Genomic DNA, 16021 nt, shown 5'->3' on the forward strand with positions numbered 1-16021 from the left:
TAACTTTGTGGGCGGGTCTTGGGCGCTGTTGCTATTTTACCGGCGGGATAAATGACTCTTGCGCCCGACGCAAGTTTAAAAGGGGTTGGGCTGAAACAGCTTCATTATTCATAGGTGTGGTTTGGGCGTAATGGGAAATAAACCAATCAGAGCGTCATCCAACATACCCTTTAAGAGCAGGTGCGCATGTTGCATGGCGGATTGCTATAATAACGGCAGATTTACCAGGCGCGCGCCAGGAGCGGTTCACAGCCGAGGAGAAGTGACGTTGTATGGGGATGGGAGATTTTTTTTTTCCTGGTTCTTGACGGACAAACTAATTTGTCAGATGTCCTCATACATATGTGTCTTTCCACTATTGGGCAAACAGGTCTACAATTAGCCTGAAAAATTTGGGTAAATGTGTAAGCTAGATTTAGGCCTTCATTTTTTCCATCTTCATGGACACCACAATGATTTCCCTCATGTGTTAATATTTTTCCTTGTTATAATGTATGATTTGCAAAAATAAAAACTGCTGCATCTGTGTTGATGAGAGAATCAAAGTGTATGCGCGTTGTGCACCCGCTACAATATGGCCAAGCATGCGCGCTTAAAATAGCATTATGAACAACGCGCCACTGACTTTAGACTAGGTTTTTTCTGGTCAGTGGCGGAATTGTTTTCTGGAACTGCAAAATAGCACTAGGGAATGTTTGCGCCGAAACACGCCTCCTTTTTGCGCCGACCCGCCCAGGGAGCGCAAGTTCATTTCCTAGTTTACTGACGTGCGTCTGTGGAGGGAAAAGCCCGCTTTGCGCGGGTGCAAAATAGGAATGATACATGCGTCAGTGTACAAAGTCATTTGTGCCGGGTGCAAGATAGAGCCCCTGGTGTGTAATGCACATCTCTGAGCAAAGAAAACACATCTGGCCAGCATTAGATTCATATCACACGACTTCAATATCAAGCAAAACCACTTAATTTCTCACAAATGAGCCAAATAGTGAAAAGTCCAAATGTCTAATGTCTATCTAGTTGCATCATGACATTTACTAATGTGGACTGATGATGTGAACCATGTGTATTTTAATCATAGAAATAAAGCATACAGATTTAAAGAGGGGAAGTTCATTAAATCTGTTCAAAGCTCACCTTCTAGTGTGTACTAAAAACAGCAGCGTCTCATTTTCACCAGATAGATGACTCGTGTCAAAAAGCACAGATAGATGGTACTGGAAAAAAAAAAGTTTAAAACTAAAAGGTTAAATGGAATTGCACTATAATTAACAAGATCACTAAGTAAACCATTAAGCTGTTAAGCTGACGCTCCTGTCATACTACCTTGGTTTGTGCCCTCATGAAAGGAAATCCAACGCTGCACTTGAGGAAGTCCAGCTCTACCAGCATACAGGAAATGCCCTTCTCTTCCTGGAGCCGAAACAGACAGAGAAAACAGCAAACGACAGTGAGAATAACCAGTCAAACTCTTCAAAAGCTGTACTAATTGGTACGGACCCCAGCAGAAGGTTTCAGCAACCGCAGTGCCTTCCTACAAAGCATGCCTTAAAAAACATAAAAAAAACCCCAAGAAATCACTGATTCCCAGGCAAACGTTCAGAAGGCATACAAATGGTTTACCATTGATCAAAATAAACTCTTGCAAGCTGGATTCAATATGCATTACAATTATGTTTAGATCTAGAATTTAGTTCTGCACAAAGACAGTTGGAGGAAAATTTTTGGTAACACTTTATTTTACAGTGTCCTTGTTACATATGTTACATGTACTTACCATAGTAATAACAGTAAACTATGCATAATTACATGCAACTAACCCTCAACCAAACCTAATCCTACCCTAACCCTATAAGTACATGTTGTTAATTATTATTACTCAGTACTTAAATGTATAATTACATTGTAACAATGACACCTTAAAATAAAGTGTAACCAAATTTTTTATTTTTTATGTTTAGCTCTTGCAATTTCGAGCATGCACACTAGGGCTGACTTCTAATAGTCGAGGATTCGACGATTCGATTCGGAGAGGTCTGATTTTTTTTTGTTAAGGATTCATTTAATGGAAAGCACATTCACTTCTAGTTGTCTTGCTTTTCATTTTAAATAAACGTAGAGCGAGTTGTCCTATAACAAACGAACAGTTATTCAACCGAACATCTAGCTGCTAAAAAAAAAAAAAAAAAAAAAAAAAAGGTTCGACTATCAGTCGACTACGGCAAAATCTAACGAATCAGATTCGACTATGAAAATCCTTAGTCGAAAACAGCCCTAATGCACACACATCTCGACTGGTCGGCTAGATTTAACAAGTTTAACATTTGTTGCAGGATCTACAACCAGTCGAAATGTGTCTTGCAAATGTGAACACTGGAAGAGTGTTGTGAAAGGAACATTTTACAACAACACAAGGATATTCAATAATATTCAATAGAATGAAAATTAATTAAATAGGCTTGCTTCTGGTGTGGACAATGGTCCACTAATGTGTTAATGTTAATTTTATGAAACAGATGATGTCATTAATGAGTTGCATTTATGATTCTAAAGTTAAGGGCAGGCACAATAAGCTTTAGCTTCTGCCTGCACCTGGTCATCTATAGTGTTTATGTTTCGAATGATTTGATTGATTGAATGATCTGTAAATGACCAAACCGAATAAATGAAATGAAATGAAAATGAAAATATTGTGCACAAGGCATTCGGCAAAAGTTTGAAGTCAGTCTTGGTATAACATATACATGGTTAACTTAAGATACAAAAAAGAGAATATAAAACACTAGGAAAAAATGTTATGCACTAACTTTTTGGGGTTTAAAAGAATTATTCTTCAGTAATATCAGTGATTTAACTGCAGTGACTATCGGAAGAGAACAAAATGTGAACTGAACTGAGCTCAATAATAATACTAACTTTGCAACATCGACTTATTGAACTGAAATGAATTGACACTGAACTGACTTGAGCTGAATAATGACACTATTGTGTTCTGCAGAGCTGGTCCACAGATAAAAAATGTGTTCATTTCATAACTGATGAACTTTGCAACATTAACACTGTGGTTGAACTGAATTAAATCATCACTGAATTGAACTTAATAATAATGACAGTTGTCTTCTGTGGAGCTGCTTTATGGCTGAATTTGATTTGGTTTCACGACTGATGAATTTTTCATTTAATACTGTCGTTTTCCTGATTACTAACGTGAAGATTTACAATCTGTATTGTTTAAAGGCAGGGCTATATAAAACATTTTTTTAACTTGACTTGACTAACCCATAAATAACTGTACTCTCATGCGTTGTACACTAGGAGAACAGTAACAGGGACAATCGCCAGTGAGAGTTGAGAGCTTCTTCTAAACACAGCAGAGCAGCGCCGGCTGGTTTGTGTAAACAGCTGAGATTGGACTCTGTGAGGGGTGAGCGTTCCCACAGCGAGAGTTCACAAAGCTGTCATTTCACAGAGATGAGAAGGTAAAACACAGGAATCCATCAGGGCCACTGATCAACCAGACGGCCTCACGCTGCAGAGGACGAGCGCTTAACTCGGGGATCTTCAGTTCCACGCGAGGTCTTGCACGTGTTCCCCATTCTTGAGTTTATACTGGAGCTATTCTTAGCGAGGTTGCAGCAATAACAAGAACTGCTGCCGGAGAAAATACATCAATAAATAGTCAAAAGTAGATGAGGGGGGTGCAGGAGAGCCTAGGACTGTTTGCAAAACTCATTTTTTATGCACTTGGCAGCTCTCTGGGGAAGAGCTTGAGGCTTTGGCCTCACGTTTTGCACTGGTTTGGAGCGTTTACACGAACACCCAGGTTTCCACATGCAGATTTGAGTATTGCTAATGTACAGCAGGGCACCTCAACTGGCGGCCTGCGGACTAAATGTGGCCTGTTAATCATTTCTGAGTTCAAGAGCATTCAGTTGTGCTCAATTTGCGGTCTGTGGTCCATATCCGCACCAGATTTTTACATTTTTTGCCTGTAGTTCGGCTACTCTAGTTTCCAAAAATATTATTAGGCACAGATATTCAAATGTGTCTGATGCATTCTGATGTACAGTACCGTTCAAAATTTGGGAATCATACAATAAAAAAATGAAAAAAATAAATTAATACTTTTATTCAGCAAGAATGCATTAAATTGATCAAAAATGACAGAAAAGACATTTATAATGTACAAAATATTTATATTTCAAATAAATTTTTATTCTTTTGAACTTTCATTTAATTAAAGAATCTTGAAAAAAGTGAATAACAGATTCCACAAAAATATTAAGCGGCACAACTGTTTTCAACATTGATAATAATGAGAAATGTTTCTTGAATGATTTCTGAAGGATCTTGTGACACTGAAGACTGGAGTAATGAAGCTGAAAATTCAGCTTTGATCACCGGAATAAATTACACTTTCAAATATATTCAAATAAAAAAAAGCTTTTTTAAATTGCAATAATATTTCACAATATTACTGTTTTTACAGTATTTTTGATTGAATAAATGCAGCCTTGGTGAGCAGAAGAGACTTCTTTCAAAAATATTACTAAGTTTTACGGACCCCAACATTTTGAACGGTAGATTTGAAGAAAACAACTGAATTTTCCATATTTCCATACAAATATTATGTACACAGTCTCCATTTGTGCCCCAAAATGATCATGTTTACAGTTTATCAAAACCTATTGGAATTGTTAGACATCTAAGCCAGATTTAAAGGTGACCTTAACAAACACCTGATTACATTAAAGGGATAGTTCACCCCAAAATGAAAACTCTGTCAGTAATTACTCTCCCTCATGTTGTTCCAACCCCGTAAGACTTTCGTTCATCTTCAGAACACAAATTAAGATTTTTTTGATTAAATCTGAGAGCTGGATCACTCTCTCATTTCCTTCTCTGTTGGCCTCGAGATTTCACGTAGTGTAACAGCGTAGCGCTTCTGGTTGTACGTCACACGCATCACACACATGACCAGCGTTGGCCACAGAAGCGCTGCGCTGTTACACTACGTGAAATCTCGAGGCCCACAGAGAAGGAAATGAATAATTGAATAAAGTCGTTATTTTTGTTTGTTTTTTGCGCACAAAAAGTATTCTCGTCTCTTGATAAACTTAAGGTTGAGCCACTGTAGTCACTCGGACTATTTTAACGATGTCTTTCATAACTTTTGGGCCGGCCAGTTTCGATCCCTTAAGAAGCCTATGGAGGAGTGATCCAGCTCTCAGATTTAATCAAAAATATCTTAATTTGTGTTCCGAAGATGAACGAAAGTCTTACGGGGTTGGAACAACATGAGGGAGAGTAATTACTGACAAAGTTTTCATTTTGGGGTGAACTAACCCTTTAATATATCAGACTCAAAATGCTACAATGTTATATATAGATGGATAATGTTATGTCCCCGTTTTTATTTACATAATATGTCCCTTGAACATAAGTGGTATAAGATCCCTCACGTACGATATGTGGCAAGAATAGTTCAACATTATTTATACAGTCGTCTACCTCTTGCTCAGCACTTTTTCGGCAGTCTGGTCAATGAGGAGACGTACCCTTTGTCTTCATCAAGTGGACTTAAATAAGCAACTCTCTGACACAACGTCCTCTAAAGCACTAACAGGAAAACCCCAGGACAACTCGAGTTCAAAAAGAACCTCTATTTCCTAAACTGTGAAGCGTCGCCAAACAAACAGTTAGTTCTCCAACGGAGAAGAGCGGGCAGCAGATAAGTGCACATGTTTACCCATCAGCCATCTGTGAGTAGGAGTGAGCAGGGCCCTGCGGATCATGTGACAGAAAATGTTTGTCGTTTTATCCTATTACTTTATTTTGCAAGTTTATCTCTGGCTTTATTTCAGTAGATTCTCATGCAGTGATTGTCGAGGTCTGTAAGATTTATGCTCACTGATATTTATTTGATCAAAAATACAGCAAAAACAGAAATATAATGTAAAAATAACAGTTCTGTCAGGACCACTATCGTCAAATACGATTGACAATTAGCATACAGTTTGGATTGGCGGTATGTTTCCGTTCTGGGCGAGAACTCCCTGTGCATCCAGTCAGCCTAGCATGGATAAGAGCAGGAGAGCAGCAATAACCCGCCTTAGGGTAAACACAACAGAACCAACATGAATGTATTGCAGATATCATTAAAGGTGCAGTGTGTATTTTTTAGCGACATCTAGCGGTTCGGTTGCGAGTTGCACTAATGGCTCCGCCCACTGCTCACCCCTCCCTTTCGAAGAAGCTACGGTGGCTCAAACGGGACAAACATATCGTCGTCTGGAGACAGCAGAGAATAGCCAGAGTAAGCCAAGAGTGTGTAATATTGTCACTGTTTCTGTATCACAGTCCATTATAAACCACATCATGGATAAAGTTTACAAAGCCATAGTCAAGTGAGGATCAAGGGTCTTAACATATAATATAATAATAGTAATCAGCTGATTGTCTCACAAACGTAACCAGCACATTTCTCCCCACATAGCAAACCCATAATACAGCGAGGGAGAAGAACCACATGAAACTATGCAACTATATATTTTTTCTAACAGGGTAGTAAAAGTTTAGCTGGCTAATATGAGCTGTTACTGTGGCTGAGCTGGTTAAAGCGTAAAGCCTTTTTCAAACTCGACGCGTCCGCATGAGCCCAAAGGTGCGAGCGGCAGAAATGACATGATTGTAATGCGCACGCGCCTCCGCATCCCCTAGACACCATTTACTACACACAATAGGCTTTTTTTCTCTGATTTTGAAAACTCTTCGCGATCGACTTCAAATGCTTCCAAGATCGACTTGTCGACCGCGATCGACGGGTTGGTGATTCCTGTAACATACTGTTTTACGGTCAAGAGTACTAATCAGCTGTCTCACGAACGTAACCAGCACATTTATCCCCACATAGCAAAGCCATAACACAGCGAGGGAGAAGAACTAAGTTACATGAAACAATCCAACTACATATTTTACACCACTGACAAGGGGAAAGTTACTACTCACGGTGTTTATGGCTAGCTTCTAGCTTTCTGCGGATTCTCTTTCAAAGTAGTGAGGAAACGCGTCACTGTGTGTTCGCTGTCGGCAACGGTAGAAACATGACGTCACAATATGTCGACCTTCATAGAAGGGGTTGCCCGCGGTTATGTAGATATAAATGTCTCATTCTAAGGTAATAAAAACATTACGGTTTATTAAGTAAGTTCTTTATACACCACTGAAAACATAGTTATGGATGTCAAATCCTGACTGGAGAAGAGGAGGAGCTGGGGATGGAGGAGGGTAATGAGCTCCTGAGAAACCCGAGAGCTGCTGATAATACTGAAGGAGCATATACAGTATATGTACAGTAGGGGTGGAACGGTACATGTATTCGTATTGAACCGAAACGGTACGGGTGTCACGGTTCGGTGCACGAATTTACACGGAGAATACACGGTATACAAATAAATAAAACTCGCGTGCAAATTAATTAATGTAATGCGGAACTACCGTTAGATTACGCGGGTTCTTTAGGGACACATAATCTGTACCATCGGCTTAGCTCTGAACGCGCGTTCACTTCAAACGTTGGCTTTATACGCGCGTCATATTCGCTTTGGACTAGCGTCGAACTAGACGCGAATTTGACGCTTTATTCGCGTTTGGTGTGATCGCATAATGAAGGCTGCGATGTCAAGATTGCAATGCTGGACTGTGTCTGTGTGTGTGTGTGTGTGTGTGTGTGTGTGTGTGTGTGCGCGCGCGAGAGAGAGAGGCGAGATCGAACTGTGTGTGTGTGTGTGTGTGAGACAGAGAGAGAGAGAGAGAGAGAGAGAGAGAGAGAGAGAGAGAGAGAGAGAGAGAGAGAGGCGCGCGACCGAACAGTGGAAACATAAAAAACATACTCCGTAATTTTGTTCATACAGATCATTAAACCTGCAAAGTGTTTACTTATATTTGTGTACACTCGCAATAAAACACAACATTGTGCACACTGTAAACTCTTGTCAAACTGTAACCTACAACTGTCACTCAACCAAAATCACTCTCACACACACACACACACACACACACACACACACACACACACACACACTGTTTTAAAAGAAAAACATATTTATCCGACTCCATTTCAAAACAGTCTGTGGGTCCCATCTTTTGGACATTCGTCATATTGCATTGGTTTTCATTTCTTGTCCTCGGAGCACTAATCTTACACATTCTACATTGATGAAAAAAGAAAATCGAATGTGTTTTTAATGGTAGTATTATTTTAACAGAAATCAATTATTTAAAATTCAGATGAGAATAATGTTACATTGTTAATTAATAATGTTAATTAAAATTAAGGAAAACAAATATATTGATCTGAAATATAGCAAATTAATTTTAAATTAATTCAGGTACAATTACCAAACATATCGCAAGGTCTTTTTGTCTTTTCATTAATTTAATTTAATAAACTAATTATATAAAACTATTGTCAGTGCACTACAAATAAACTGGTTCTATGCCTTTATATAATAAAACTTATTTAAAAAATGCAATGCCTTCTGCATTTTTGTTTTGCTTTTCCCTCCATTGTACCGAAATCGTACCGAACCGTGATGTCTGAACCGAGGTATGAACCGTGTACCGTTCCACCCCTAATGTACAGTGATAGGCGTCGTATTCCTATAGGTAGACGTGGATCAGCTGAGGGTCACTGATACGAGCTTGACTAACGTGACCTTCCAGAACTGACGCTACGCTTCATTTTATATATATTAAAATGTATGCTAATATATTCCTGTGATCAAAGCTGAATTTTCAGCATCATTACTCCAGTCTTCAGTGTCACATGATCCTTCAGAAATCATTCTAATATGATGATTTGCTGCTCAAGAAATATTTATCATTAGTATCAATATTGAAAACATTTGTGCTGCTGCTTAATACTTTTATGGAAACCGTGATACTTTTTTTTCAGGATTCTTTGATGGATAGAAAGTTCAAAATAACAGCAATTATTTGAAATAGAAATCTCTGTAACATTATTAATGTCTTTACTCTCAATTTTGATTAATTGAATGTATCCTCGCTGAATAAAAGTATTCATTTCTTAATAAAATCTTACTAACCCCAACTTTTTAACAATAGTGTACATGAACATGCTCCACAAGTGTTTTACAAGCACAAAGTGGCACAGTCTCATTTTCAAAATTGTATCTATTGTTTTATCATTTTGATACATTTTTTGGATTGAAATTATATTTTATTTTTTTGTGTGCTTGTACTATATCCTTTTTTTTTTTCAAAGAAATGCCACTTTAATGCCACTTCTCTAAATCTGTCCAGTGTTTTGTCACTACTGTTTCAGTAATTGTATTCCACCAATGGCGTACAGGAAGGAAAGAGGTGTTTTTATTAAGTCACTACTCTCTGGTCTGTGTTATTAAACTGAAACATTAACAAATCTCAAATGATGTATGTATTGGCTGAGTCTCTCTAAAATAAACTTCATATCCAGCCAGACTGTTTCTCTATCTCTCGCTTCAGTAACTCTAAAATAAATCGTATTGTTTCCGAGACACCAATTTGAAGGTCTTCGCTTCACCTGCCTCAATCTAATAAAAGGACAATCCACGCTTTATCTAATTACAGTAAGTGTGTTTCTTCACAAGAGGGGCCCCGGGGCCACCTGAATGAGGCGATGGAGCTTCTGAAACCAATTCACTGCTGCAGATGGTTTAGGTTGCAAGACAAACACAGGGCCAACAGGACCTACTATAAAACAAGAGGCGAGCGCAAGTTCACACTCGGCATGATGGAAAGCTGAACTGGCCTGAGGGAGACGTTCTGGCCTGAACTCCACCGAGTGAAGACGGGTCACATCAACACAGACGACTACACGCGGCGTTGGTAATTAGACAGGTCCTGCTGAGCGTACAGTACTAGAACAGCAAGCAAAGTACAGCCACTGTCTTCTCACAAACACTTCCACCTCGACCCCTGCATGCATCCTATTCAACAGTCATGACCAATTACTCTCAGAAGAGGGAGGTAGCACCGCAAAAAATGATCAAAATGAAATTTAAGACTGTAAAACAATGTTAAGCCTAAGCGCTCCATCTGTGTCAAAACACGAGGATATATAGAGTGAAATCTGAGCACTTCAAAAACAAACAAATTAATTTAGAAGGATTTTGGAACGCAGAAGGAGAAGCAAACAAATGATGGTCAAATTACTAAATCCATTAAGTCTAGACCAAACATAAATTATTTGGAATTCTTCACCTGCAAATAAAAATGATGTCATAATTTATTCACCTTTCCAAACCAGTATGACTTTTTATCTTCTGTGGAACATAAAATTAGATGTTTTGTTCATGCTGCCCTTTTCCATGCATTGAAAGTGAAAGAAGACGGATAACATCAAACTTAAAAAATGGCAAATAAACAGGGAATATGTTATATGCTATTGTTTTTGGAAAAGAGCAGCATTATTTTTTATGTAGATTTATGGAAATTAATTTTAAGGTGATGTAGTTACACGTTACTACATGTACTTACTATAGTAATAACTGTAAATTATGCATAATTACAAGTAACTAATCCTAAACCAAACCCTATAGTAAGTACACTGCGTCACCTTAAAATATAGTGTAACTAAATTTATTTATTTACATTTTTATTTTTAAGAAAATCATACTGGTTTGGAACGAGTAAATAATGGCAAAAAATTATTTTGGGGTGAACTATCCTTTTAAGAAGTAGTATTTCTATCGCAGTTATTGATAGTCCATTCTTGCTGCATCTGCTTTTTTTTTCTAAAATCAGTAAAGTTGTTAAAAAAATCAGTAAATCTAGAAAAGGTCACAATTAGGAAACACATGTCCAAATATAGATATTATCAAAGTCCTTTTAGAAAATAAATAAATAGTCTCTGATATTATCCCTTAAAATTTGAGAACAACCATTAAAGTGCGCAATTCTGCTGCTTCGTTTCCCTCTTGAGAAGGTTGAGTTGATCACAGAGGTCCGTTTAGCAATCTTAAAGAGTTGCTCCATTATTGTCAAACTAAAGGAGGAAATGTTCTCGCTTATGCCACTGATAACCACAGAAAGCTTTTCAGCAGAGGAAACAGACCTTGAGGGAGCTGTAACAGGGATTTCAGTGTGAGACGTGTTCTAGAAGCCTGAGATAACGATACACTGACCAGCTGCAAGTGCTCTCATCAGTAACTGTGCACTTCCTCCTGTTTCCACAACTTCCTCTGCTGACTGAACGCATATCTCGACATAATCTACACTATTTTTTCCATTATGTCCCTTTAAATCATGGATATGATGACCACATTTCCTTATAAAGAAGATTCAAACTTGTCACATTTTCCATTGAACCTATTTGTCAGTATTTGGCACCTAGTTTATGGCACACCCATGAGCCGCCTGGTGCGTATTACAAACAAGAGTGGCAAGAGCTCTGCAAACTTCAAACTTCAGTCTAACTGGCTGGCTTTACACAATGTTCAGTAGGTTTTTATAACTCCACTGGGAAACAAATTGGTGTTTATCAGGCTGCTATAATGAACGCATCTGAAGGTACTGGTCCTGAAGAACTACTTACTGGATTTGCAAGTTTGCAAAGTTCTTAGCAATCAATCTTTGAAAAACATTGGGGAATTTAGTTTGAAGCAGGGCTTGACAGTAACTTTTTTGCTAACCAGCCACTCTGGCTAGTGGTTTTCCAAAGTTACTAGCCACTCAACTGCCATTTGATATTTTTAATATGATCTCATAATTTGGCAGCAGGTTTATTAGGCTGCTGTCACTTTAAGACCAGACGCACGGATCCATTATACTGTTACACATGTGTTTTCTTTCTCAACTGTTTATGTTCACTTAAGACATAACTGACTGTGTTTACATGAATACTCGCCAAGATCGGCATTTTGACATTAATATGTGTGTATTTGACTGTTTAAGCGCAATAAGCAGCGAAAAATAACTAAATTTAGTTCTGAGAGGCGGCTTTATGTGCTGCACTTTGGGTGTGAGTACAAAACTTGCTAATGAGTAAAATTATGCACAATCCCACAGCAAAATTCAAGCCCTGTAAAACCAACAATATTCATCCGGAGCAAAATCGAATGAGTGAGGAGAGGCGGGTTTGTGCCAATCACTGTCGGAGAAATGAGAGAGAGAGTAAGAGCTGCTGGTATCATGTATCTATTCTGTGGAAAATGACTATTGGAAGCTTTTCAGATATTTCAGTATCAAAAAATCTATATTTTTGACAACACTACACCGCACTTAGTTTATTATTTCAGATGCCTTTTTAAAAGACTACAATTGAAAAATGTATAGGCTATATTATGTATAAATTTAAACCTGCCGAAGTGACTAATAGGTGTGACTGCGTTACACTCCACTGCTGTTAATGCCAAGCCCTGCCTGTATGTCATGTTAACAATAGTGTGTCACTTCACATGTCAGTCAGTTCTTGGTAAGAATAAGCAGCAAACTGGACAAGACTGCAAGTCATCAGTCAAAAGTCTGGTTTAGAGAAACTAATTGTAATATATCAGACTTACTCGTTGTAAGAAGTTGATGTAGTGAACCTCTCTGGAGAAGTTCAAGTAGATGTTGGTGTCATAGGCGTCATCTCCAGCATTAGAGATGGTTAAATTTAATGACACATTTTTCACTCCACCGAGAGCCAGATGAGAACTGATGTAACGCCTGAGAAATGAGAGAAACAAAAGAGAAAACAAGTGGGACAAGGAAAATCTCAGGAAACCTGTTAAAATATTTCTGGGTCATATATATCACTGTATTTCTATATTTTGATGGTTTAAATAACAAAAAAATTTACTTAAAAACTTACTTTTTTAAAAGTTAAACCAACAAAATCTGTTTTTATAGTGCACAAACAATAAAAAATGTAAAATATTTGAAAGTCTTTGAATAATGAAAATATTGAAATGTAAAAAAAAAATTAAAATAGGTCCTAAAATAGACTTAATTTTCCTTATACAAATATATATCTGATACATAGAGCATAGAACATGAATGCCTGCTTTGTAGTCATTACAGTAAAATATGTTTTCAATTACTAGCTCTAGTATATACAGTAAGTAGTGAATCACCATCTGCTCTTTAAACAGTGAGGGTTCAGCGTTTAAGGAAACTACAGAGAAACCAGGTCCAGATCATTCAGAACCAGACTAGGACTTCCTTAAGACGGTCTAATGAATGACGCCATGGGCCGGGGAGAGCCAAGCGTGTGTCCACACCCACAGCGACTCAACCCTAATGACGTAAATAAACTGAAACGAGCCGCTGCGCAGAACCTGGAGAGGAGAAAACCAGGGGCTTTACCCAGAAAGCAGCAGTTTCCCATGAAGCCTCAGGTCAGCGGCACAGTCGTCTGACAGACAGTTCTTCTCAAACCACGTCTGTGAAGAGTCAAACAGAGCACAGGATGTTTACACAACTTAACTGTTATTATAACCTGAGATGGGAAGCAAATACTAGAGGGTGCTGTTGTGCAAGACTTCACGATGGCCTGAAAAGCTTTAGCATGAGTAGCGGTTTCAAGCGTAATGAAGAAGAAAGTGCCGTGTGTTCGTGTTGGACAGATTTTGACATCAACACCTTTGCTTTAGCGCTACAGACAAACTGGTGGACACAGTTACTAATGGCCTCAGATTCCATCATAATGGATTCCTGCCGCGCTGAACGATGCCAGCGCCGTGTTTCCTCAAGCTCAGAGGGAAAAGCATGTCGACTAACAGGAGGGTTGGTTATGAAGTGGACTGTTGGCAAATAAATTCATCAATCTTCCACATTCCATTCACAAAGAGTCAACAGCCATTATTGAGGCCTAACTAAAACCACATTCATATACATTGTAATTTCTGGCATTCTGAGCTGCTGGGTGAAGCCAACGGCAAATGAGTACGAGATGAGGAACAGAGTCTCAGAGTAAATTAGAAAAATCTACTGTATAAAACCATTGTAAAGATGTTAAAATGTTAAAACGAGCAATATATAAGGTTTTATAAGTGTTCTAACCAGATGTGATATGTTTCCAGTATCAAGTAATTTATTTTGTATAAACATTCAGAATCACAGGAAATCAGAACATATTTGATTTGATGTGATATTTTACTTTCTTAACACACGTGTAGTCTTTTTGTGCGTGATTTATCAGTGCTTGTGGAAGATCATGTTCAAAAAAGCAACCAGAAATTGTCTTGGCTAATTAGGACAGAAAATCTGATTAAAATGGAAAATTAACATGCTTAAAGTTTCTTAGATTATTCATTTTCTTTACTTGTATTAAAAACTTTAGTAGTTTTTACTACTGTACTGTACTGCACTAAACTATTAATCTTTTTACCCACCAGCGTTTTTTTTAAAAGTTGCCAGCCACCGCCAGCATTTTTGATAATTTTCACAAAACTGACATGGCCCCCAGAATATTTTGTTGTTTGAATATCTGGACATGCAATATATAACAGTTTATTCTAGCTTGGTGTATTCTTTCTTTATCAACACTTGACTGTGCGTGAGTTTCATAAAAAAAGCAACATTTTGAGCAAAAAGCTGAGAAAAATGTGTTTTTGTCAAAGACCATGCATGCCCGGATCAGATTCAGAACGATGATCAAAACACAGATGGAGTAGATCGAGTCCATCAAATTCCCTAAAGCTTCACAGTCCTGTACCTCGTCCTGGGCCGACATTTCAATCAGTAACGTTAGGCAGTTTTGATTTATATTCTGTTTAAATGTTTGACGATTGAGTTATTTTACATGTGCGTAAGCAATGCTTCAATCGCATGTTTCTGCTTCTTCTTCGTCTGTGTTTTGATCAGGAGATCCAGTACTCTTTCAGAAGATGCATAATAGCATTAATGGCGGGGAAAGAGTTAAAATAATAATACTAAATTTAATTTTAAAAAAAGAATAATAATGCATTAAATATATATTTGTGCATTATGGTCTCATGATTCATTCCTAAAGTTTTTTCTTTTTTAGTTAGTTAGGTTAAGTTAGGCAAGTTATTTTTGGATTTTCATGCCTTTATTTAAAAAAAAAATGTAATTGAAATTTATTGGATAGGTACGGAAGCGTATTGCATTCACTTGAGGAAAAAAAATCTACTCTGTTTTTTCTGAATTAACGAGTTAATTATCTCAGAATTACGAGATAATTTTTTATGAAAAAAAGTTTTTGCTCTGTTTTTCTGAATTAATGACTTAATTATCTCAAAATTATGAGTAACTAATTAATTCATAAAAACAGAGTGAAAAAAATGTTTTTCAAGAAAAAATGATCTCATAATTCTGAGATAATTAACTCGTTAATTCAGAAAAACAGAGCAAAAACTTTTTTTTCATGAAAAATTATCTCGTAATTCTACACTTCCGTAGATAGGACATTACAGATCAGACTGGAAAGCATGAGGCGGAGAGAGGGAAAGAGGATCGGCAAAGGACCTTGAGCCGTATAATGGATCCGTGTGTCAAATCTTAAAGTGACAGCAGATCATAATAGACCAAATTATGAGATAATATAAAACATATCTATACGGCAGTTTTTCAATCAAACTCGGGTCGCCGAAGGTGCAGTTGGCTATCCGCGAGGCTATCCGCGCCGACATTAATTACTAAAGTTTATCTTCTTTTCCAATGCTATCCTGTTTAAAATTGTTTGAAAGCTGACGAATACAAACCTCGTTCTTAGCGGCGATCTTCTCTCCTTTTTTCCAGCGTAGAATAGGAGTCAGAGAGGGAAGGTCACGGTCCTGATATCCATCCACGACGTGCTTTCCTAAACTGTATGCTGCCTCAAACACGATGGCGGCGAACACATCCTTCACTTCTCTCTGTTGAAAAGCACAAAAATGGGAAAATATTACATATAAACAATAATAAGAAAAACTTTAAATCTTTAAAAGCTCAAATGTGAGCAAATAAATTCAGTTATTCATATTTCATTCTATTTCTTTTTTATTAGTTTTATTGCTTTTTAAAATGTCTATATATT

General features: G+C 37.6%; 1 protein-coding gene across 1 annotated transcript in view; it reads right to left on the reverse strand.

Moving 5' to 3' along the window:
* Positions 1-16021, reverse strand: part of itga9 (integrin, alpha 9) — a 91789-nt gene that overhangs the window by 17390 nt on the left and 58378 nt on the right. Inside the window, exons 16-20 of the mRNA XM_056250663.1 lie at positions 15708-15860; positions 13348-13424; positions 12561-12708; positions 1324-1410; positions 1135-1214 (exon numbers count right to left, since the gene is read on the reverse strand). Of these exons, the coding sequence (XP_056106638.1) occupies positions 1135-1214; positions 1324-1410; positions 12561-12708; positions 13348-13424; positions 15708-15860 (545 nt within the window). The remainder of the gene's footprint in view (positions 1-1134; positions 1215-1323; positions 1411-12560; positions 12709-13347; positions 13425-15707; positions 15861-16021) is intronic.

Source organism: Rhinichthys klamathensis, unplaced genomic scaffold (genome assembly GCF_029890125.1).
Source record: "Rhinichthys klamathensis goyatoka isolate OS25496 unplaced genomic scaffold, OSU_Roscu_1.1 h1tg000072l_1, whole genome shotgun sequence".
In the NCBI taxonomy this organism is placed as follows: Eukaryota; Metazoa; Chordata; class Actinopteri; order Cypriniformes; family Leuciscidae; genus Rhinichthys; species Rhinichthys klamathensis.